The sequence below is a fragment of the Moschus berezovskii genome, chromosome 12 (assembly GCF_049115385.1).
Source record: "Moschus berezovskii isolate FMDL1 chromosome 12, NW_MosBer_1.0, whole genome shotgun sequence".
Lineage (NCBI taxonomy): Eukaryota > Metazoa > Chordata > Mammalia > Artiodactyla > Moschidae > Moschus > Moschus berezovskii.
The window spans coordinates 6,425,543-6,451,542 of record NC_142471.1 but is presented as its reverse complement, the minus strand read 5'-3'; the positions used below and the strand labels follow the sequence as shown (position 1 = coordinate 6,451,542).

At 43.2% G+C, this 26,000-nt stretch overlaps 1 protein-coding gene and 1 long non-coding RNA gene across 2 annotated transcripts in view; one reads left to right on the top strand and one right to left on the bottom strand.

The window, feature by feature from the left end:
• Window positions 1-12,104, bottom strand: part of KCNK1 (potassium two pore domain channel subfamily K member 1) — a 69,229-nt gene extending 57,125 nt beyond the window's left edge. The window contains exon 1 of the mRNA XM_055425797.2: window positions 11,613-12,104. Coding sequence (XP_055281772.1) covers window positions 11,613-11,967 — 355 coding nt within the window. The 5' untranslated portion in view covers window positions 11,968-12,104. The remainder of the gene's footprint in view (window positions 1-11,612) is intronic.
• A 122-nt stretch (window positions 12,105-12,226) lies between these two features.
• On the top strand, window positions 12,227-25,240 carry LOC129555872 (uncharacterized). The gene is made up of 3 exons (XR_008685839.2): window positions 12,227-12,449; window positions 17,987-18,172; window positions 22,683-25,240. It is a non-coding gene; the product is annotated as an uncharacterized LOC129555872 (long non-coding RNA).
• The last annotated feature ends 760 nt before the right edge of the window (window positions 25,241-26,000 follow it).

The following is a 26,000-nucleotide window of genomic DNA, read 5'->3' as shown; positions in this document are numbered from 1 at the left end:
GCAGAGGAAGGAACACTTCCAAACTCATTCCACAAGGCCAGCATCACCCTGATTCCAAAACCAAAGAGACACAAGAAAGAAAACTGCAGGCCAGTATCACTGATGAACATGGATGAAGAAACCCTCAACAAAATTTTAGCAAAGAGAATTCAGCAGCACATCAAAAAGCTCATACACCATGGTCAAGTTGGGTTTATTCCAGGGATGCACGGATTCTTCAACATACACAAATCCATCAATGTGATACACCATTTTAACAAATTGAAAGATAAAAACCATATGATCGTCTCAAAAGATACAGAAAAAGCCTTTGACAAAATTCAGCACCCATTTATGATTAAAACTGTTCAAAAAATGGGCACAGAAGGAACCTATCCCAACATAGTAAAGGCCATATATGATGAGCCTACAGCAAACATTCTCAGTGGAGAAAAACTGAAAGCATTCCCCCTAAGATCAGGAACAAGACAAGGGTATCCACTTTCACCACTATTATTCATCATAGTTCTGGAAGTCCCATCTACAGAAAACAAAGAAATAAAGAAATAAAAGGAATCCAGATGCGAAAAGAAGAGGTAAAGTTCTCACTATTTGCAGATGACATGATACTGTACATAGAAAACCCTAAAGATAGTATCAGAAAATTACTATAGCTAATCAGTGAATTTTAAAAAGTTGCAAGATGCAAAATCAATACACAGAAATCACTTGCATTTCTATATACTAACAAAGAAATATCAAAAAGATTTTAAGAAAATTAAGGAATCAACCCCATTCACCATTGCAACAAAAAGAATTAAATATATAGGAATAAACTTACCTAAGGAGACAAAACTGAACTGAACTGAACTGAAGGAGACAAAAGAACTGTGCACAAATAATTATGACACTAATGAAAGAAATCTAAGACGACATAAAGAGATCGAGACATATTTCATGTTCCTGGGATCAGTTCAGTTCAGTTCAGTCACTCAGTCGTGTCCGACTTATTGCGACCCCATGAATCACAGCACGCCAGGCCACCCTGTCCATCACCAACTCCCGGAGTTCATTCAAACTCATGTCTATCGAGTCAGTGATGCCATCCAGCCATCTCATTCCCTGTCGTCCCCTTCTCCTCCCGCCACCAATCCTTCCCAGCATCAGAGTCTTTTCCAGTGAGTCAACTCATCGCATGAGGTGGCCAAAGTATTGGAGTTTCAGCTTTAGCATCAGTCCTTCCAATGAACACCCAGGAGTGATCTCCTTTAGAATGGACTGGTTGGATCTCCTTGCAGTCCAAGGGACTCTCAAGAGTCTTCTCCAGCACCACAGTTTAAAAGCATCAATTCTTCAGCGATCAGCTTTCTTCACAGTCCAACTCTCACGTCCATACATGACCACGGGAAAAACCATAGCCTTGACTAGACGGACCTTGGTTGGCAAAGTAATGTCTCTGCTTTTTAATATGCTATCTAGGTTGGTCATGACTTTCCTTCCAAGGAGTAAGCGTCTTTTAATTTCATGGCTGCAATCAGAATCCGCAGTGATTTTGGAGCCCCAAAAAATAAAGTCTGAAACTGTTTCCACTGTTTTCCCATCTATTTCCCATGAAGTGATGGGACCAGATGCCATGATCTTTGTTTTCTGAATGTTGACTTTAAGCCAACTTTTTTCACTCTCCTCTTTCACTTTCATCAAGAGGCTTTTTAGTTCCTCTTTACTTTCTGCCATAAGGGTGGTGTCATCTGCATATCTGAGGTTACTGATATTTCTCTTGGCAATCTTGATTCCAACTTGTGCTTCTTCCAGCCCAGCGTTCCTTATGATGTACTCTGCATATAAGTTAAATAAGCAGAGTGACAATATACAACCTTGACGTACTCCTTTTCCTATTTGGAACCAGTCTGTTGTTCCATGTCCAGTTCTAACTGTTGCTTCCTGACCTGCATACAGGTTTCTCAAGAGGCAGGTCAGGTGGTCTAGTATTCCCATCTCTTTCAGAATTTTCCACAGTTTATTGTGATCCACACAGTCAAAGGCTTTGGCATAGTCAATGAAGCAGAAATAGATGTTTTTCTGGAACTCTCTTGCTTTCTCCATGATCCAGTGGATGTTGGCAATTTAATCTGGTGTCTCTGCCATTTCTAAAACCAGCTTGAACATCTGGGAGTTCACGGTTTACATATTGCTGAAGCCTGGCTTGGAGAATTTTGAGCATGACTTTACTAGCGTGTGAGATGAGTGCAATTGTATGGTAGTTTGAGCATTCTTTGGCATTGCCTTTCTTTGGGATTGGAATGAAGACTGACCGTTTCCACTCCTGTGGCCACTGCTGAGTTTTCCAAATTTGCTGGCATATTGAGTGCAGCACTTTCACAGCATCGCCTTTCAGGATTTGAAATAGCTCAATTGGAATTCCATCACCTCCACTAGCTTTGTTCGTAGTGATGCTTTCTAAGGCCCACTTGACTTCACATTCCAAGATGTCTGGCTCTAGGTGAGTGATCACGCCATCGTGATTATCTCGGTCGTGAAGATCTTTTTTGTACAGTTCTTCTGTGTATTCTTGCCACCTCTTCTTAATATCTTCTGCTTCTGTTAGGTCCATACAATTTCTGTCCTTTATCGAGTCCATCTTTGCATGAAATGTTCCCTTGGTATCTCTAATTTTCTTGAAGAGATCTCTTGTTTTTCCTATTCTGTTGTTTTCCTCTATTTCTTTGCATTGATCGCTGAGGAAGGCTTTCTTATCTCTCCTTGCTATTCTTTAGAACTCTGCATTCAGATGCTTATATCTTTCCTTTTCTCCTTTGCTTTTCGCTTCTCTTCTTTTCACAGCTATTTGTAAGGCCTCCTCAGACGGCAATTTTGCTTTTTTGCATTTCTTTTCCATGGGGATGGTCTTGGTCCCTGTCTCTTGTACAATGTCACGAGCCTCCGTCCAGAGTTCATCAGGCACTCTATCTATAAGATCTAGTCCCTTAAATCTATTTCTCACTTCCACTGTATAATCATAAGGGATTTGATTGAGGTCATATCTGAATGGTCTAGTGGTTTTCCCTACTTTCTTCAATTTCAGTCTGAATTTGGCAATAAGGAGTTCATGATCTGAGCCACAGTCAGCTCCTGGTCTTGTTTTTGCTGACTGTATAGAGCTTCTCCATCTTTGGCTGCAAAGAATATAATCAATCTGATTTCGGTGTTGACCATCTGGTGATGTCCATGATGTGTAGAGTCTTCTCTTGTGTTGTTGGAAGAGGGTGTTTGCTATGACCAGTGCGTTCTCTTGGCAAAACTCAAGAATCAATATTGTGAAAATGACTGTAGTACCAAACACAATCTACAGATTCCATGTGACCCCTATCAAATTACCAATGACATTTTTCACAGAACTAGAACAAAATATTTCACATTCATATGGAAACACAGAAGACCCTGAATAGCCAAAGAAGCCTTGAGAAAGAAGAAAGGAGCTGGAGGAATCAAGCTTCCTGTCTTCAGATTATACTACAAAGCTACAGTCATCAAGACAGTATGGTACTGGCACAAAAATAGAAACATAGACCAATGGAGCAAGATAGAAAGCCCAAAAATAAACCTGTGCACCTACAGATACCTTATATTTGACAAAAGAAGCATGAAAATACAGTGGTGCAAAGACAGCCTCTTCAATAAATGGTGCTGGAAAAACTGAACAGCTACATGCATAAGAATGAAATTAGAACACTTCCTAATACCACACACAAAGATAAACTCAAAATGGATTAAAGACCTAAATGTAAGACCAGAAACTATAAAACTCTTAGAGGTATACACAGGCAGAACACTTGGTGACACAAATCAATGCAAGATAATCTATGTCCCACCTCCTAGAGTAATGTAAATAAAAACAAAAGTAAACAAGTGGGACCTGACTAAACTTAAAAACTTTTGCATAACAAAGGAAACTATAAGCAAGGTAGACTGACAACCCTCAGAATGGGAGAAAATAATAGCAAATGAAACAACTGACAAAGGATTAATTTCCAACATATACAAGCAGCTCATACAACTCAATGCCAGAAAAACAAACAACCCAACCATGATGTGGGAAAAAGACCTAAACAGACATTTCTCCAAAGACGACTTACAGATAGCTAATAAATACATGAAAAGATGCTCAACATCGCTCATTATTGGAGAAATGCAAATCAAAACTACAATGAGTATCACCTCACACCAGTCAGAACGGCCATTATCAAAAAGTCTACAAACAATAAATGCTGGAAAGGGTGTGGAGAAAAGGGAACACTCTTACACTGTTGGTGGGAATGTAAGTTGATACAGTCACTATGGAAGACAGTATGGAGAGTACTTACAAAACTAGGAATAAAACCACCATTCAGTTCAGTTCAGTGACCCTGCAATCCCACTCCTAGGCATATACTATGAAGAAACCAAAATTGAAAAAGACACATGTATCCCACTGTTCACTGCAGGACTATTTCCAACAGCTAGAACATGGAAGCAACCTAGATGTTCATCAATAGATGAATGGGTAAAGAAGTTGTGGTACATATAAGAAACACATTTGAGTCAGTTCTAATGTGGTGGATGAACACAGAACCGATTACACAGAGTCAAGTGAGTCAGAAAAACAAAGATAAATATCATGTTCTAACGCATATATACAGAATCTAGAAGAATGGTACTGAAGAATTTATTTACAGGGCAGCAATGGAGAGACAGACAGAGAGAATAGGCTTATGGACACGGGGAGAGGGTAGAAGAGGGTGAGATGTGTGGAGAGAGTAACATGGAAACTTACATTACTGTATGTAAAATAGACAGCAAATGGGAATTTGTTGTATGGCTCAGGAAACTCAAACAGGGGCTCTGTATCAACCTAGAGGGGTGGGATGGGGAGGGAGGTTCAAAAGGGAGGGGATATATGTATACCTATAGATGATTCATGTTCAAGTTTGACAGAAAACAACAAAATTCTGTAGAGCAATTATCCTTCAACAAAAAAATAAGTTGAATTATTTATCTTTGTACTTGTATATTTGTACTGTCAGTCACTAAGTCATGTCCAACATATTGCGATCCCATAGACTGCAGCACACCAGGCCTCCCTGTCCTTCACCATCTCCCAGAGTTTGCTCAAACCCATGTCCATTGAGTCACTGATGCCATCCAACCATCTCATCCTCTGTCATCCCCTTCTCCTCCTGCCCTTGACCTTTCCCAGAATGAGGGTCTTTTCCAATGAGCCAGCTCTTCACAACAGGTGGCCAAAGTACTAGAGCTTCAGCTTTAGTCCTCCCAGTGAATATTGATTTCCTATGGGTTGATTTCCCTGTGGGAGGGGTGTTATTTCTGTTTATGCAACTAAAAATTAATTACCTGAGTAATTCTATGTTAGTTTGCTCGGGCCGCCACAACAAAGTACCACACACTGGGTGATTTAAACCAAGAAATGTATTTGCTCCCAGTTCTGGGGTGGCTCAGATGGTAAAGCATCTGCCTACAATGTGGGAGACCTGGGTTCGATCCCTGCAATGGGAAGATCCCCTGCAGAAGGAAATGGCAAACTACTCCAGAACTCTTGCCTGGAAAACCCTGTGGACAGAGGATCCTGGTAGGCTACAGTACATGAGGTTGAAAAGAGTCGGACATGACTGAGCAACTTCACTTTCACTTTCTGGGGGCTGGAAGTCCAAGATCAAAGGGCCTACAAAGTTGGTTTCTTCTGAGGCCTCTTCCCTCGGCTTATAGACAGTCACCTTCTCACTGGCTCCTCGTTTTAACTTCATTACCTCTTTAAAGGCCCTACCTCTAAACATACATGTTGAACTATGGGGGTGATGACTTTGACTTCCAAATCTAGGGAATCCGGATTCATCTGGAAACAACCTCCTATGCCCAGATACTAGGTGCAACTCAAGTTCTTAATTCCGACACGTCTGGATTCAACGGGCCTCCCTGGTGGCTCAGATGATAAAGAATCTGCCTGCAATGTGAGCATATCCTTGCCTAGAGAATTCCATGGACAGAGCAGCTTGGTGGGCTACAGTCCATGGGGTCCAAAGAGTCAGACACTGGATTCAAATCAAGGCCAATCACTTCTAGCTCTGTGACCTAGTTAGAGAAGTCACTCAAGCAAAACTTCTGCCTCAGTTTCTGTAAAGAGGATAATGACAACTACACCTCATCACTTCCTGGCACTACACGGAAGGCAATACGTGGAAACACTGCCTGGCACACAGGATCCTTTTATTTTCCTGGTTTTTAAGGTATATGCGTTTTCATGACCTTTCACTTAGGTTTGCCTAGAGCTGTGCCTTTCCTTTCTTTACCTGTTACAGGCTTGAAAATCAGATCATTTAATTTGTTAGAATTAGTATAAAGGCTCAGAAGCAAGGCCAAAGCCATTCCTGCAAAGAAAGAATGGAAACTTCTGCATGTGGGATGTCAGATCTCTCTTCTGACTGACAGTTTACTTGCTTGTTTCTGGAGGAATTCCCTTCCTTGTTGTCATTTCTTCTCTAGACATAATATATGGATTCACCACACATTTTAAATAAGGTAATCCCAATGTGAAGTATAACTTTGTTAACATTTAAAAAAGAAGTATCACAAATTTGACCAAAACTAGTGACTGACGTGACTTAGCAGCAGCAGTAGCAGTGACATCCTATAATAAACAATCATTTGTTCTAGAAGCAGCTGTGGGTGGCAGTACGTAATTTAAATTTTGCAAACCACTTAAAAAACCACAAAGAAACCTGAAGAGCTAAACTGTCTTTGCGAAAGTTTTCTAAAAAGAAGTCAGGCACTTAGAACGCCTCTGACTGAACCGTTTCTTCCAAGCATTATTTCAAGCAGGTGTTAGCAAACTTTCTACAAAAGGTTGGACAGTAAATATTTTAGGTCCTGTGGTCCTCTGGTTTCTGTCACAACTACTCAACTCTGCCACTGTAGGTGGAAAACAACTGTAATACAGAAGAAAACGGGTCTGTGGCTGTGCATCTATAAAATTTGTTTATGGACGCTGAGATGTGATTTTCATAGAACTTTAACAGATCAGGAAGTACTCTTTTCCTTTTGACTTTTTAGAAAGCTATTTGAAAATGTAAAAACCATTCTTATCTCAGGAGACACAAAAACAGGTGGTGGGTCAGACTTGGCCCAGAAGTCACAGTTTACCCATCCCAATTCTGTTCTAAAAGCTCAATTAAGTATTAGATGTTAGTGATAACACATTTCTCCTTCTGAAAATAATTTGAAAACTAAGGATCCGTCAGGTAGCTCCTATTACCTTTTCCCTCTTTCTCTTTTTGAAAAATACCAATGCTACCAACCCGGCTAAAACAAAGGCCACTATAAAACAAGGTAAATTAAGTTCCTTTTCTGAGTTCTTTAAATACAAGTTTCAAAACATCTCTTCATAAACACCGATAAGGCAGCAGGCTACCAATGGCTGAAAGGGGGACTCAGCAATTGTGTGAGCCCCACGCTCACAAAGCAGCAAAGGTCGTGACAGCTCTAGTTACGTACGTAAAAAATTGCATTTCCATCATCCACCATCATGATAGACCCCTGTTTAGGGGAATGAATAAAGAAATAATGTGGGACTTCTCTGGTGGTCCAGAGGGTAAGAAGCTGCCTTGCAACGCAGGAGACTGGGGTTCGATCCCTGGTCAAAGAACTAAGATTCCACACGAGGAGCAACTAAACACAAATACCGTACTACTGAGCCCACGCGCCACAACTAGAGTCCATGGGTAGCAGGGAAAGATCCCGCACGATGAAAAGAAGATCCCATGTGCTGCTAAGACGTGATACATCCAAATAAATAAACAGATACACAAATAAAATTCTTAGAAAAAGAAGCAAATCATAGTAACTGACATGACAAATTCTTCTTAAGAGCGAATGAAATCAATCACCGTTTTATCTGGCTACTAAAGATAACTTTAATAAAAGTGACTTCTCACTCTCCAAGCGTCACCTCAAGGTGCATTCACCTCGACATGTGCACGCAAATACTCAGTCGTGTTCAACTCTTTGCGATCCCATGGACTGTAGCCCGCCAGGCTCCTCTGTCCAACGAATTTCCCAGGCAAGAATACTGGAGTGGGTTGCCATTTCCTATTCCTGGGGATCTTCCTGACCCAAGGATGGAACCTCTGTTGCATCTCCTGCACTGGCAGGCAGATTCTTTAACACCTGGGAAGTTCTAAGTGGGAAACATCTGAGTCTAAAATAACCTGTGAGAAATGGAACTTTTCCTGCCGTAACAGTAAACAAGGACATCAGCCACTGCAGCCACCATGGAGCGTGAGCTGGTGAGGAAATTCAGGATGGGAGAACAGGGTACTGGCCCAAGACAGATGAGGTACATATCAAAGTAATGATTTCCGTGAGTCCAGACTCTTGAATCTTCCCATACCTAGAAAAGCACTCAATTCTTTAACTTGAGATATCTGGTTTTCCTTTAATTCACAGCAATAATCTTTTGATGTTCAAGGCCTTTGGCTACAAAACTTCTACATAACCCAGCTCCCCCTCTTGCCTCCTCAGAGCAGTGCTCTCTCTCACGGTCACTTGAGATGCTGTCTCCTGGGCTTGAAGCCCTAAAAATTTCCACCAAGTAAAATATAACTCTCAACTTTTAGATTGTGAATATTTCTTAAGTCCATATCTTCTTCCCTTTGAGAAAGTGAAAACGTACTTTCTTCCATCCTCATGATTTGTATGTGGACGTTGCTATATCTTTTTTTTTTTTAATCAAAAAGTAAAGAGATGTTAAATGATTTTCTGGAAATTACTCAGAGTCTTTGCCAGAGGACAGAATGAAAAGAAAATGACTGAATTATTAACTCAAGGCTTCTTCCAAACAGACCATGAAGACTTTACCCACTTATTTCCATAAATGGAAGCCCGTGCTTTCTGGGATGAGAAGGTTCTGCCATAAAATGTTCATGTTCCATATTATGATGATGACTACCAAGAACCACATTTTTCTAACAGGAATTGTTATCATTCTGGCCAGGCCAAGAGCTGACCACAATGATTGACTGGGCAATGATAATCTCCGTGAGTTGCCATCCACTATGGTGGAAGAGTTTAAAAAAAAAAAAATTACAGCATGTCTAGGGGATGGACAAGTCGTTAAGAATCTGCCTTCCAATGCAGGGGATGCGGGTTCAATCCCTGGTTAGGGAACTAAGATCCCACATGGCATGAGGCAACTAAGCCCAAGTGCCTTAAAAAAGACCTAGCACAGCAAAAATAAAAAAATAAATTTTAAAAATTAAAATAAAAAAAAATCTACCTGAAGAAAAGCATAAACCACAATTCCAATTGATTTGAGTTGCCTGGTACTTTTCTGGAAAACACTTTGCTGGTAAGGAAGTATAATGTATTGACTCTAAAAATCACCTGATCCTCTGCTACAAAACCAGTAAACACATGGAACATCAAACAAGGCAGAGGATGAGTCAATACAAAACCAGGGGATGGGTCAATACAAAACCAAGAGAAGAGTATCTTTGATTCAGAATACAAGTCTACATTTTAATAGAATTCTATTTGAATCAATAAATTCTATTTTATTAATAACAAGAATTCATTGCTTTGCTAATTTTACAAACCAAGAGACAATCCTTTGTCATCTAGTTTATCCTTAAGTGCTCCCTGCACTGATTTCCTAAATGAACTCTTGTTTTGCCTGAATACACACTTTCTTAGGAACTACAATGCAATCTGAATACCAATAATAAGACATCTTTCCCCATTTTTTTTTTTTAACAAGAACTGTGGATTTTTGTAATTGCAAAAAGGGACAGAAGGGAATCTGGGGAATAATAGTCTGTTCAAGATGTAAGCTAATATATCTGACATTTTTAACTACGTGCAGGTGATGTTGAGATTGTACACAGGCTGTGTCAGTGATGGAAGTGTGCTGCCCAGGAGCGGCAAACCTGTCCTTTTCCTCCTAACACTGTCCTTACTCTGTTACTTAGAAAGTACTAAAAGTTATCATCATTCTCTGAAGTATTTACCCAACATTGTGACCCAGTTGTAGATCTGCTGCAGCTCTGTGAAACCACTCGCTTTTGCCGAGAAAAAAACGATTCCCAATTTAGCACATACTCCAAGGAAAGGCACCCTGAGTTCTGGGGAACAGAGCCAGGAAAGACAAAGAAAGCAGAACTGGCCGAGGAAGGGAGGGGAAAAAAAAAAAGCTCAAGAGGAGTGTTGGAAAAGTTAAAAAGTAAAATAACAGGTCTGCCTAAGGCTACTTTTAAAAAGTGTCCCAATACAAACTAGAATTCTACTTCTGTTTATTGCAGGGCAAATTTAAGTCAGTTTAGTAATTCACCCCACACTTCTGAATCACTGTTTCACAGGATAGCTGGATGGCTCACCATTACTCATTCCCACATAATTACCAGAACAATCAACTGGGTTTTGCCCAAGGGGATTATAAAGAAATAAACCGCGAGAGGCAGAGAGCGGGTGGGGAGAAGGAAGAGTCCGAGAAACAGAAAGCGGATTCACCTGTACAGGTGGGGGTGGGGTACCACACGTCCCTGGCAGGGAAATCACAAGGCTTAGGTTCCGGGACGTCGCTAGCAACTAGGAAGCCGGTGACCTTGTGGAAGCCGAGACGGACTCTTCACAGAACTGATCTCATGTTGAAAGAGACGGGACTGCGCTGGATGCTCCAGACCACTTTCCGGGGTCCCAATTCCAATGGATAACAACTCCCCTTAGGTGTCTGTGCCCCACTTAGCCATGGCTGGGACAACTCAGCCTTCTCCACCCAACCTGGCACAGTTACGACGCCCTGAGGCGTGGGGTAGGCCTTCTCCCGCCCCCAGGACACCCACCATTAGCGAATGTGCTGCCAGGTGAGCCATGCGAGACAAGTGGTGCTTGGAAGTTGAAGGGTGGCCTCGGACACGAAAAGTTGGGAAAAAACACACACATCAAAAACTGCTGAATCAGGGTGCCCCCATTTTGCCTGCTCACGGGCTATCGGATGCTCCTTTCCCTCACCCCTCCTCCCGCTCCGAAAAGCAATCGGATCCGCCTTTGCGCTCAGAGGTCACCTGCGAAGAGCAGAGTGATGTCACTCGGCTTACCCTGAAAGGGCCCCCACGTAGAAAAGAGCCGAAACATCACTGTATCATGAAAAGACAGACCCCCTCCGGAAAGTGACCCTTCAGCGCGTTAAAGGTTCGGCAGCCTTCCCCAGCCGAGACGGGGGCGGGAGAAAGGCGAGCGCCCTGGGACCACCCCAGAGTTTCCCCCAGAGTTTCCATCAGCCCCGGGCTCACCGCGCGGCCACCAGGACCGCACGACTCCAAGAGGGCAGTTCCAGGTGGAGTGTCGCGAACCAAAGAAGGCAGCCGGGGAGAGGACCCCTGCTGCTGCCCAGGCCGCAGGTTTAGGGACCTCGACCCAAGAGCTCCGGGAGGCCACCCCCAAGTCGCGTTCTGAGGCCACCCCGCCGGCTGCCGGCGCCGCGGAGCCGGTCCCCCGCGAGCAGCGCCGGGGGGCACAGGGACAGAGGGCGGAAGGGGGCAGGCGGATCGCAGGGCCGATCGGGGGTCGGGGGCGCGGGGCGGGCCTCCTACCTGTGGTGGAGAGCACGGTGCTGGCGAAGAAGAGCGCGGAGGTGAAGTCCCAGTTCCAGTTCCCGGAGGCGTTGCTGAGCACCGACACGCCGTAGTTGCTGGCCTCCAGCACCCGGCCCAGGAACTGCTCCAGCTGCGGCTCCGACAGGCACTCGTGCTCCTCCAGGAAGCGCCGCTTCAGCTTGCGCAGCTCCTGGCGCAGCAGGTCCTCGTAAGGCAGCTCTACCGACGAGAAGACCACGGCGCCGAAGACCAAGTAAAGCAGGTAGCCGAGCACCAGGAAGCCGAAGCACCAGGCCGAGCGGTGCCGCTCCACCAGGCGCACGCACGAGCTGCCGGCCAGGGACTGCAGCATCTTCCCCGCCGCCCGGCCGCAGGGCCCGCGCCGCACACCGGCCGCCTCTCGCCCGATGCCCGCCGCCCCCTCGGGCCCGCCCCGCCGCCCGCGCGCGCGCTCCGCCCGCAGCGCCTGCTGCCTGCGATTGGCTCGCCGCTCCGGAGAGCTTTTGCTCCCGTCCTTTCCTGTTTCCTTGCAAACAGAAAGGGCCCAGATGATGTGGCGCTGACGTGGTGGCGGGCTCAGGTAACCAGAGAGTCGCCCCAAACCGCGGGGCAAACTTGGAGGCTGAGCTGGGGGCTGCGCGCGCTGCCCGGCAGCGCCCGCCCTGAACTCCGCCCCCCGGGCCTCTTGAGGCCCCGCCCTTGCTCGCCCAGTCCCCGGGCTCCTCCAGCTTCCCGCCCGGGTTCACCCACCCCGCGCACCAGAGTGGACCGCGGGCGGCGCGGATCGAGGGGAGGGAGCGTGCGTGGTGTACATTTATAGGCTATGCGCTGAAGGTCAGTGCGTGTGTGTGTATGTGTGGGTGGGTGTCGGTGCGTGTACACCTCTGGGCTGTGCGCTGTGGACCCAAGCCCCTGGTCCCCAGCTACAGAGTTTCCCACCTATTTCTTCTTAATCAAAGCCACAGTTACAACAAAGCAAGTGCTGGGATACTTTCCATCTTCTTTTACTGGCCTAAGGATTGAGCAATCATGATGGTGAAAATACCGGAATCCCGGAATGTCAATGTTGGCAGGCACCTTGAACCTGAAGAGTAAGGCAGAGTTTCGGGCGTCACACTTCTGAATCCTAATTCTTTAAAACATGAAGAGTGAAGAAAGGTCCCAATATGCCAACTACCAGAAGCAACTGAACTTTCCCAAGTGGCATTTCTTCTCAAGGGAACGCCCTTACTGTGGGTGAGAGTCAAAGTCCGTGTACCGTTTCTACAAAGGCCCTTTGAGGATAGATTTCAAGAGCTTTGAAAGAGTTTATGTGCTCTGACTCCATGATGTGTCCTAAGAAAAAATAAAATAACCTGGGAGGCAAAGATTTACAGACAAGGCTATATATATAGATATATAAACAATGTATATCTATATTATATATGAAATAATGGAGTCAGGAACAATTGAACTATTCCAAAATAGAGGAATGGTTAAATACATTATGGTGTCTCTAAAAAAGAATGAAGTAATGCTATTTGCAGCAACATGAATGCAACTAGAGGTTATCATACTAAATGACATGTCAGAGAAAGACGAATATTATGTGATATCACTTACATGAGGAATCTAAAATATGACACAAATGAACTTATCTAGAAACAGAAACAGACTCACGGAGGACAGGCTTGTGGTTGCCAAGGAGGAGAGGTTGTGAGGGAGGGATAGATTCTGAGTTTGGGATTAGCAGATGCAAACTATTATATATAGGATGGATAAATAAGGTCCTGCTGTATGGCACAGGGAACTACATTCAATATCCTGTGATTAAACCATAGTGGAAAAGAATATGAAAAAGAGTATATATACATATAACTGAATCACTTTACTGTATACCAGGAACTAATGCAACATTGTAAGTCAGCTATACTTCAATAAAATAAAGTAAATAAATTATGGTATCTTTACAGCATGGGTACCTTACTAAAGATGTGTTTGAAAATATTGAAACTTAAGCAATCTTATATAGAGAGTATATACAGTCTTATGTATAGAATCTCAAATATGTAAAATAGTTATATTTTATATTATGAAACAGAACTATCTGTATAATAGATAAACCGTCCCCTAATAGTTGTCTTTGTATGACAGTGGAGTATATAGGTGACATTTATTTCTTTGACATTTTTTTATTTTTCAAATTTTCTGGAATGAACCTATTTTTTTTTTTTAAGCAGTGCTATGTGACTTTCAGGATCTTAGTTCCTTGACCAGGGATTGAACTTGCACCCTCAACAATGAAAGCAAAGAGTCCTAACCACTGGACCACCAGGGAATTCCTGACAGTGGACCTATTTTTATAATTCAAAGAAACATTAAAAATAAAATTATTTAGTAGAATTCCTATGTGCCTACTTTAAGAAATTTTAAAAAATAACAAAATAAAAAGCATTTTGTGTTCACTTACTTAGAAATTTTCATGGAAATCTTTAACATCCTCATCAGTTTTTTTTTAATTGTTATTATTGTTTTTTTTACTTTAATAAATGAGCTTTACCTCCTACTTTACTCAGAGGATTGAAACAATCTCTCCCCTTTACTTCTTTGCACTTCAAAATGTCTTAATCAGTAATCCACTTCTTTTCTTTCCTTTTGTTGTTTAAAAACTAAGTCATGTCTGACTCTTTGTGGCCCCATGGACTGTAGCCCTACAGGTTCCTCTGTCCTCTTACCCCTGAGGAAAACAGCTCCTGCTTATTTTCAAGGTGAAGTCTTTAACCCATCAGTCTGAGCTCCTCAGTCTCTAGGAACCGTAACCTCCCTAGTCGGTCCCCTGCTCTTTTAGAACCTGATTCCCTCCTGGTCTGCTAGCTCCTTTCTCTGCAAAATATCACCTCAAGTCTACACCATCTTGTAACATGCTCTCCAACTTGCTTTGTAATGCTTGCTCTTCCTACCCCATTCTTCTCAGTCACTGCCCGTGTGACATGTCAGGGGACATCCTTGCTCCTGAGGCCACCTTCTCCTGCAGCACACTTGTTGTCCTTCTGCATATCATGATGGCTTTTCTCCCGGTGTCATTATTTTCTTGGTTTTTATTTCTTTGTCTTGTTTGGCCTCATTGTCTCTGCTCATGTATTTCAGACAGTCCCTGCCCTGATCTCCATCTGTAATGCACTGCATGTACCTGACTCACTGGAAAAGACTCTGTTGCTGGGAGGGATGGGGGCAGGAGGAGACAGGGACGACAGAGAACAAGATGGCTGGATGGTATCACCGACTCGATGAACATGAGTTTGAGTGAACTCCAGGAGTTGGTGATGGACAGGGGGGTCTGGCGTACTGTGATTCATGGGGTCACAAAGAGTCGGACACGACTGAGAGACTGAACTGAACTAATCCTTCTGTGCCCAGCTTAAATGCCATACCTCATCCACAACACTGCCAATGCCCTGAGGGGATGTGATTTCTTCCTCCTCATAAAGAAGGCTGAGCACCAGAGAATTGATGCTTTTGAACTTTGGTGTTGGAGAAGACTTTTGAGAGTCCCTTGGACTGCAAGGAAATCAAACCAGTCAATCCTAAAGGAAATAAATTCTGAATATTCATTGGGAGGCCTGATGCTAAAGCTGAAGCTCTAATATTTTGGCCATCTTATGTGAAGAGCCGACTCATTAGAAAAGCCCCTGATGCTGGGAAAGACTGAAGGCAGGAGGAGAAGGGGACAACAGAGGATGACATGGTTGGATGGCATCACTGACTCAATGGATGTGAGTTTGAGCAAGTTCCAGGAGATGGTGATGAACAGGGAAGCCTGGTGTGCTGTAGTCCATGGGGTCACAAAGAGTTGGACATAGCTGAGTGAACAACAACCCGATCCACAGAATCCTTTTTTGTTGTTGTTGTTAAATATTTATTTATTTGGCCACACCAGGTCTTAGTTGCAGTGCGTGGGATCTTCAATCCTAATTTCAACATGTGGGATCTTTAGTTGCAGCATGCAAACTCTTAGTTGCGGCATGTGGGATCTAGTTCCCTGACCAAGGATCCAACCCAGGCCCCCTGCATTGGGAGCTTCTGAGCAGCTGGACCCCCAGGGAAGTCCCCAGGACCCTTCGAACACCGAATTTTGTGGCATACATGCGGTTAACAACTGCATAACACAAGTGTGGTTTGATCATCACACACTCAAATATACATACACATGAATGCCAGCTTTGACACATGGTTGCAAATCCTTGGACCCTTTTCTCATCAAAGCGTAGGGTTTTGTGTTTCCTACTCTTGAAATTGAGTGGGCTTGTGACTCAGTCAACAAAGATGATGCTCAGTGATTTCAAGGTTGGAACACAAAAGGCCCCAGCTTCAGACATCATTCACTGGAACACCCCTCTCTCAGAGCCTGAAGCCACCACTTAAGGTCTCCTGTTACCTTGAGGTTAGTCAAGGTACACTGCCAAGCTGGAGAAGCCACATGGAGGTGTTCCAGGTGACAGTTCGAGTTAAACCAGCTTTTCCACCATCCTCACTGAGGTGTGGGACATGAGTGCAGCCAGGCTCAGCCCTCCAGATCTGGTCATCTGCCTGAACACCACCCAGGGAGTCAGTGCCCCCCACAACAGAAAAATCACCCCGCTGAACTTGGTTTCAATCATGAGTTTTAATAACGTGGGTGTTGTTTTCAGCCATGAAGTTTTGGGGGAGCTTTTCAGGTAATGATAGAAAACCCTGGACAGCATGCCTTTGGACTATACCTAACTTTAAAACTTGTCATTAGATGTTTTCTTCCAATGTGTTGGCAGTTTCTTTCCCATATTTACTCATCTGGCTGAGACTCTTGCCCAGTTTCATATAACAACTAGGCCGGGGATACCAAATATTAATACTTTAAAATCATCTCTTTGGGGACTTCCCTGGCGGTCCAGTAGTGGGGACTTCTCCTTCCAGTTCATGGGGTGTGGGTTCAATCCCTGGTCCAGGAGCTAAGATCCGACATCCCTTGTGGCCAAAAAACCAAAGCATAAAACAGAAGCAATGTAACAAATTCAATAAAGACTTTAAAAATGATCCATATCAAAAAGAAATCTTCAACAACAAAAAATTTTTAAAGCTACCTGTTTTATGGTTAATATTCCACTGTATATATGTACCACATCTTCTTCATCTGTTTCTCCATGGACAATTAGATTGCTTCCATGTCTTCACTGCAATGAACATTGGGGTGCATATATCTTTTCAAATTTTTTTTTCTGGAGTTTAGGGATTAACATACATACTATAACATATATAAAATAGATAAACAGCAAGGACTTACTGCACAGAGAACTCTACTTAACATTATGTAATAACATATGTGGGAAAAGAATCTGAAAAAGATTTGTTCAATTGCTAAGTCATGTCAGACTCTTTGCAGCTCCATGGACTGCAGCACACCAGGCTTCCCTGTCCTTCACTATCTCCTGAAGTTTGCTCAAACTCATGTTCATTAAATCAGTGATGCCATCCAACCATCTCATTCTCTGTTGCCCCCTTCTCCTCCCCTCAATCTTTCCCAGTATCAAGGTCTTTACCAATGAGTTGGCTCTTCGCATCAGGTGGCCAAAATATTGGAGCTTGTTTCAGCATCAGTCCTTCCAACGAACATTCAGGGTTGATTTCCTTTCGGATTGACTGTTTGATCTCCTTGCAGCCCAAGAGACTCTCAAGAGTCTTCTCTTATCACCACAGTTCAAAATCATCAATTCTTCAACTCTCAGCATTCTTTATAGTCCAGCTCTTACGCCCATAGATGACTACTGGAAAAACCATAGCTTTGACCACACAGACCTTTGTCAGCAAAGTAATGTCTCTGCTTTTTAATGCACTGTCTAGATTTGGCATAGCTCCTCTTCCAAGGAGCAAGTGTCTTTTAATTTTGTGGCTGCAGTCACTGTTTGCAGTGATTTTGGAGCCCCCCAAAATAAAATCTGTCACAGTTTCCACTTTTTCTCCCTTCTATTTGCCAGGAAGTGATGGGACCGGATGCTATGATCTTCGATTTTTGAATGTTGAGTTTTAAGCCAGCCAGCCCGAATCACTTTGCTGGACACTGAAACTAACACCACATTGTAAATCCACTATATTCTAAAATAAAATAAATGTTAAAAAACCAAAACAAAAAAAAATTATCTGTTGCCTTCACACTACATATAGAAATGAAATTACCATACATGTGGTCTGACACCTTCCCTGAAGGGTGAGATCTGTTGGGTGGAGCCTGGAGCTGGGGGTGGGCAAGGGGATGCACAGGCTCCTATAGTTCTGGCTCTTGGAGTTGATGAGATAGTTAATGATCTTCATGATGTAAGGATTTTCTCTTCTGTTAAACTTCTACTCCACATGATTTCTAGGTACCACACTGCTGAGAAGCCTTTTCCCTTCTGGCCTCCTCCTGGGACCATACAAGCTGGAGCTACCCCTTCCCAGTATTCCCTGCCAGAGGCCCTCCCAAGTATTTTGCAGGAAAAAAGAGGGAGGTGGGGGGAATGTGGAAGAAACATCAGAGAAGAGTACAGATTTCCAAGAAGGCAGCAAAGGTAGGAAGGGAAGTGGGCAGGGGGGCAGGGGGAAGTGGGTGGGAAATGAGAGGTAGTATGTCACCATATCGAGGTTGCTTTCTATGTCAGTGATCTTGTTAATTGACATAATCTGGAAACAGGTGACCAGGCTTTGTGAGAGACAAACTTAACTTGGCACTTGGCACAGAGCTTGCAAGTCAATCTCACAAGGAGTAAATGATGCAAAAGATCATTGTACTGTATGATAATTAGGCATAAATGGCAAACAGTTCATGTAAATGGATTTAATTATCTCAGCAGGTTGAGATGATGTGAACCATTTGTAGAGACAGGAGTTCTATAGGAAAGTCTTTCACCCAGGGATCAAAAAGTGAAATTCACAAACACAGGGTTGGGAAAACCCAATCAATCAGCAGTAAAAAACATAAAACGTTAATATTTGCAATTCCACCATTGGGTTAATACTCAAAAGAGTTAAAAGCAGGAACTCAGAGAGGTACACCCATGTTCCTAGCACTGTCAACAATAGCTAAGGGATGAAAGCAACCCCAGCAATCATCAATGAATGAACAGATAAGCAAAATGTGCTTTGTACAGGCAACAGACTATTTTTCAGCCTTAAAAAGGGATGAAATTCTGACACACAGTACAATACGAAAGAACTTTGAAGTTCTTTCACTTCAGTGAAAGTGAATAACTTTCACTTATAAGTGAAATAAATCAATCACACAAGGGCAAATAACATATGATCCCACTTAATGTGAGGTACCAAGGCTAGTTAAATTCATAGAGACAGAAAGTAGAATGAATCTCATAGTTGTCAGGGCCTGGAGGGAGGTGGGGGGGGAGGGAAATGGCGAGTTATTGTTTGATGGGTTCAGAGTTTCAGTTTTGCAAGATGAAAAAGTTCTGGAGATGGCTGGTGGTGACAGCTGCACAACAATATGAATGTACTTAATGCTACTAAACTCTGCACTCAAAAATGGCTAAGATGGGGACTGTCCTGGCAGTCCAGTGGTTAAGACTCTGCACTTCCAAATTCGGGCATGGGGGTGGGGGGTGTGATCAAATGCAGGGTGCAGGTGTGATCCCTGATGGGGGAACTAGGATCCTACATGCCTTGTGGTGCAACAACAACAACAACAACAAAATATTGGCTAAGATGGTCAATTTTGTGTTGTGTATTTTATCACAATTAAGAAAAAAAAGTCCCCATTTGAGTTGACAGCAGGGTACAGGCCTTAAGAATGGGCTGAAGCTTCCCCATCCTCCAGCCAGCTCCAGGCTGTATTCCTGATGTGAGCCCTTGAAGAAGTAGACATCCTTCGCTTCCAGAGGGCGTTGGACAGTCCAGGCGGGGCACAGCACGGAGACCTCAGTCACCTGGCACATGAGATTGCCTGGCTATGATGGGTCTCACTTAGCTTGGAGAAATGGCAGGAATATTCCAGGCACTTGCCCAGAGGAAAGACAATTGAGGATGATATGATAGCTGCCTGCAGAGAAAAAACTGTATGTGAATTTTGTACATCTTCACAGGGCAGATCTAGGACTAATGGGTGGAAGATTTAGGGCATAAGATTTAAAAATCATTGGAAGAGAGAACATTCTAATCATATGATGAGACTATCAATGGGATGCGCCGCTTCTAGAAACGTCCCTGCCATGATTGTTCAAGCAGAAAGCAAACAATCAGATTCGAAAGGAAAAATGGGGAGCCTTGTGTCATTTAAGGCGCTTTCCGAGTTTGAGATTTGATGGTCGCAGCATTTATAAGGTCAAGGGCACGGGGAGAAAGCAGTGAAGCAAATGAAGCACACAGATGCCCTGAGTTGCAACTTGAAAACTGCTGGATTCCTCAGGGATGCCCACAGTGCTCCAGCCCTGGAGCATCTAACTCCAGGTGAGGCCATGCCCAGGTCTCAGGGAGCTTCTCTGTCATCTTTGGCAAGGGGTGTTGCCATTCCCTGCACCCTCCCCCATTGGTGGTGGGAGACATCCATCCTGAGAAGAGGGCAGATCGGGCTCAGCCTCTAGACATGCTCAGCGTCTGCTGGGAGGGTGGTAAGTGACAGATGACTCCCGTTAGGGTCCTTCTGGCCACACAAGCCTGTGAGAGTCTGTCCACCCTTGGTGCGGGGGATGCTCCTAGTTTTCCTGCCTTCCCTCAGGCTCGTAACAGTGCCTCCAAATCTCTGCTCACCTCTTACTCAACGTGCCCTACAGGAGTACAGGGCTTTCCTAGTGGCTTAGACAGTAAAGAATCTGCCTGCAATGCAGGAGACCCAGGTTCGATCCCTGGGTCTGGATGATCCCCTGGAGAAGGGAATGGCAACCCACTCTGGTATACTTGCCTAGAGAATTCCATGGACGTAGGAGCTTGACTGGCTACAGTCCATGGGGTCACCAAAGTTCGGTTGCAACTAACACTTTCACTTCATTTCCGGGAATACAAAACGTAAGTAGGGGAAGGACCAGAAGAAAGAACTTGCTTAAAAGAAAGTAAAACAAGGCGAAGGTAAAGTTTAAAAAAAAATTAAAAAATGAACAGAGCAATGCAAAACTTCTAATGGCGTACAAGAATCTGGCTGCCAAATGAGGTTGGAAGCGGGTCCCACTCGCATGGAAGGCAGTGCCTCCCCTGACTTTCTGCCCAGGGTCCCAGAGTGCACACATGTGGGTGAGCTGGAAATAGCCTGAAGCCACCTCATTCACTCCTTCCAGAATCAGGTCATTTGTCTCAGCAGCTTGAAACGGACTCCCCTGGGCTTAGTTAGTCCATGATTTCAGACCTTTACACCATGTGGGGGTTATGACCCTAGTGTTAGAAAGAGAGAGAAAAAAGAGCAGGACAATACCTTTTTTGCCTCCTGGAGTGTCCATCACTGGGGCTGCTGTGTCCCATTTCTACCAAGGTAATAACTTGAGCTGCAAGCTCCTTGATAGCCCAGGACAAGACCCTCATAAACTATTGTTTGCATGTGACACCGGTCAGCAGCAGAGACACAGATGCCAACTGGCATCCAGGAAGCTTTCCACACAGAGTGGCTTCATGCTGAAGCTTCATGTTTTACCTTTTCAAGAACCCATCTATTCAGAAAAATTTCAGGTCTGGGCACACTGAGATTCCCTGCCTACTCCCAGTGAATGCTAGGGCTAGGACTCCAGGTGAAGCCTACAAATGTTCACCTGGTACACTGCTGAGTTTGCTGCGTCAGGACCTTCCCTAGATCCTAGAATCTTTAGTTTCCTCCATATCACGGGCCATTTCCTCATAAACCTTCCTATATTTCAATACCTCATGCAAATCCTTCTTTCAGGTCTCTTTCCTTAACAAAACACACAAAAGTCCGTCTCTCCCTCTCTCTCTGAATTCATGCTACAAACATTAGCTATACGAGTCACTGGGTTCCTAACATTTACCTCCTAGTGTCATTCATTTTATGAGTACACTCTGTCTCCCTGCAGGACTGTACCTTCGTAGGAGGGATCCCTGTGTCTCTTAGTTCTTTGTACCCTCGCTAGCACTCAGGATAATTCTTCCACGTGATATATGTACAGTGAACATCTTTGATTGTTTGATTAATGAATAATTGCAGTGATTACACTTTGCCCAGGTGGCAGCATATTATTTAGAGGGAAATATTTTTAGAATGATGGTCAACCACCCTTTGTTTATACAATAAATATCTGTTATTGCTTTCAATGTGAGGAAATTGGTTCTCAGCACAAGGACCTGCCCCAGGGGCCCTAGACAGTGATTTATTTGAGAGTAAATTTGTTCTATTGGATTCTAGGATTTTTCCTTATATAAAGAAGACTTTTCAGGTGCTATTTTACCATGGAAGGCAAAGATCCTCTACTAGACTTTTAATTTTGGATATCTGCCCTGCCCATCAAGTTAATCATTTTTTGAAGCCTAAGTTTTTAATTTTATATTGGGGTATACTTGATTTGCAAATCAACAATGCAATATTGTGTTAGTTTCAGGCACACGACAAAGTGATTCAGTTATATGTATACATATACCCATTCTTTTTCAGATTCTTTTTCTATAGAGGTTATTACAGAATATTGAGTAAAGTTCCCTGATCCCATAACATTGAAAAACAAAGCAAAATACCCCCTTACATATGCTAGAAAAAGCAAGACTGTGCTAAAGGAAAAGAATCTGAAAAAGTATACCTAGATACATACACATATGTGTATATCTACATATAAAACAATCACTTTATTGTATACCTGAAGCATTATAATCAACTATACTTCAGTAAAATTAAAAAAGTTTTAACCAAGAAGCTACTGAGAACCTTACCTAGTGCGGTTTTAAAGGGTACGAGAATTAGCGCAGTTAAGGAGAAAGAGACAGAGAGGTGAAATCCGTAAGCCCAGAACATTAGTTCAAGTGACTCCACGCAAGGAAAGGAAGCTCACTGATGGGCATAGAGAGTGGAAGGGGTATGTCTGGGTGTGTGGTTATGGGTGTGGGCTTGTGTGTTTGAGACTTGAACATGGTTGCTTATTGCAGGGAAGGAGCTGGTGGAGAAGCTGGATTAGAAACGAGGGAAGAGGGGAGACAACTGATAAAGGTTGGTTCCAGAGGAAGCATGCGTGACTATGATCAACAGCACAGAAGCTGGACACGGGAAAAGAGAAAAGCCAGACTGTTCACGTATCGATCTATCGCTTTATTTAACAAATAGACGGACTCCTCTGGTGGTCCAGTTGTTAACAATCTGCCTGTCAATGCAGGGAAGGTTGGTTTGATCCCTGGTCGGGGAACTGAGATCCCTTATGTGTGCGTGCATGCTCTGCCAGGCTCCTCTGTCCATGGGATTCTCCAGGCAAGAACACTGGAGTGGGTTGCCATTTCCTACTCCAGAGGATCTTCCCCACCCCTCTGTCTCTTGTGTCTCCTGCACTAGCCAGGGGATTCTTTACCACTGGTACCAGCTGGGAAGCCCCAAGATCCCACATGCAATTAGAGAACCCCTGTGCCCCCGTGAAGACCCAGCATAGCCAACAACCAACCAACCAAACAAACAAGATCTGACACAGCTATGTGTAGCCAAACACACAGATTTTTTTTCCCTTAGTGCCTCTTTCTTTCACATTTTCTATTTAATGCTTCTCCAACCTATTTTTCCCTCTCTTCTTTCCTCTCTGATCTTTCTCTTTACAGGCTATAATATAAAGCTAAGGTATTTTTGTATTGATTGTGTTCATCTAAAGGATTTTTTGCTTTCTGTTCTTAATTTTGTATTGGTTTTTAAAGGACAGTTGATTACATTACTTCGACATTTTATGGTTTTGTAGGCTTCAGTCTGATTTTATGATTTGTCTTCTTTTTGATTGTCAAGTCTCTGGTTGGCAGAGAAGGTAACTTTCCAATCTTTGTATCTTTCACAAGACCGAACTCAGAGCTTCTAACAAAATATGATATTAAGAAACTCTTCAGCTTCCTGATAGAATATTTTCCTGTTCTATATATTATATTCAATGCACAGCTACCAAGTTTGAATCAGCTAAATGACTGGATATCTCAGTTTGGCTGAGACAGTTCCAGTTTGGAACATCTAGGCAGGAAGAAGAGACAGCCCAGAAAATGTTCTGAACAGCTCACAGCGTGCGGGCGTTGAGGGGCTTGTGTCACTGAGAGCTATAAAACCTTTTTAGTCATATCGTGACTGGGAATATTCCGGAACTTCAAACCAGTGGGCTAAGACTGAAATAGAAGTGACTCCCAGTGTTCCAGAAGGTCCCACCTGTTAACGGACTCATTCACAGTTGAGTACAGCTTAGTCCAGAAATAGACCTAGTCTAAAATGCCATCATCCTAGGTGTTGGTTCTAACTCTGCCTAATTGGACCTAATTGACTCAGGTCACTGAATACCTGAAAAAATTACTCAACTTCTGGGTCTTGATTTTTCTCACATATAAAATGAAGAAATTAAAGTTTTGTTAACTATATGCTCAGAATATCTATAGCCTTCCTCCAAAACTCATCAACACTCACCTTACCTGTATGTCTATATGCTAACTTGTAAAAAAGAGACTTATCTTTTATTAGGCCCTCCTTTTCTTTTACTTACTCATTAATTTATTCATAAAGATGTAGTAAGTCTATTCTACTTCCAGCCCTGATGTCATAACTACCAGACTAGCCTTTCTAACATAAACAACTTTATAGCTGGACAAAAGTATGGTGTTTTCTCATTTAGTTAAACATGTAAATTATCATGTGACCTAGCAATTCATTTTCTAAGTGTATCTAAGAAAGATGAAAATGGTCACCAACTATAGTTGATAACACTGTACTGTATTGTTGAAATTTTCTGACACCAGAACGTAAATGTTTTCACCCAAAAAAGGGTAAATACATGAGGTGATTGATGAATGTGTTAATTAACTGGATGGGGGAAGCCACAATATATTTGTTTATCAAATCATACATTATACACCTTAAATCTTATCATTTATATGTTAAATATAGCTTAATAAAGCTGAAAAAACAAGAAAGAGCTTCAAAAAGAAGAAAACAGTTACCAAAATGTGTGTTTTCAAATGTTTATTATAGCTTTATCCATTATTCAGCTTGTTTAAATTGTATAAATTCATACAATATCCGTATGCAAGTAATGAAAGTAAATCAATTCCTGATACAACAGGGATGAATCTAACAACAATGTGTTCTGTGAAGAAGTCAGACACAAAATAACGTGTACCATGTGATTTCATAAATATGAAATTCTAGCAGGCGAAAGTAATCTAAAGGAGTTATCAGCTTGGGAGTGGTCTGTAGTGGGAGACAGATTGACTGCAAAGTGTCAAGAGAAATTTCCGGGGAGAGGGAAATATTTGATGTCCTGATTGGATTGGTGGCTACACAGGTGTGTAATATGAATGGTGAAATGTAAATTATGCCACAGTAATGATTTTCAAAAGTGACAGAAAAAGCTGTATTAAATATCTATCCTGTTCCAGATAGAAGGCAATATTCTGGGTATTCAGAAATGAGTAAGAGGGAATTCCCTGGCGATCCACTTGTTAGAACTCTGCACTTTCACTGCTGAAGGCCTGAAAATCATACCTTCTGTAGTGCCTGTCAGGGAGTAGGTGTCAAAGAAACCTCTGTGAGGTGCATCAGTGGAGGTTCCGGAAGGAGGCCGTGGGTAGGGAAGGCAGAGTCGGGGCTGGGGTGGGGGTTGCCCAGCGGGAACGCTGACTGTGCTTTGTCTTCCCCTCTGGCTGTGGCACCTGTCTTCCCCTGGCCACGTACTTCCTATCTATGGTCTCACTACCTTCAGGAGTACCACGCGCATGTCCACTCTTCCTCTGTTCTCTCAGAACCAGCCCTCTACCTGAAACGGCTGTCCTTCCCATCTCTCATCCGCTGTCTAAGGACAAGCTCCTGCAGGAGGGCTTCTCTAGGCGTCTAAAGTTTCTGCCCTGAACGCCTGTAATGCTCTGGGCAGTCATTCATTCAGCACTGTGACTCTCACCTTGTATAGAACCTCTTTGTCTCCCTAGCTGAGGGTCACTGGCAAGATATTCTCCTGAAAAGAATCAAAAAAAGGATATCAGGCAGCAAAGATAAGTGATGTCCACCATAAAGAGCTGGTGGAAGTGAAAGGAGACTTCTCTTTTTTCTGTCATGTAGAAGGTGAGATAGTTTGTTATGTATGACTTGGAAGATGATGAGCACTGAGTTTTGGGAAAGATAAACAGGAAGGAAAACTGACTAAAGAAGCTAAGGAGGAAAGAATTAGAAAAAGAATAGATAAATGTATATGTAAAACTGAATCATTTTGCTGTACAGCAGAACTAACACAACATTGTTAATCA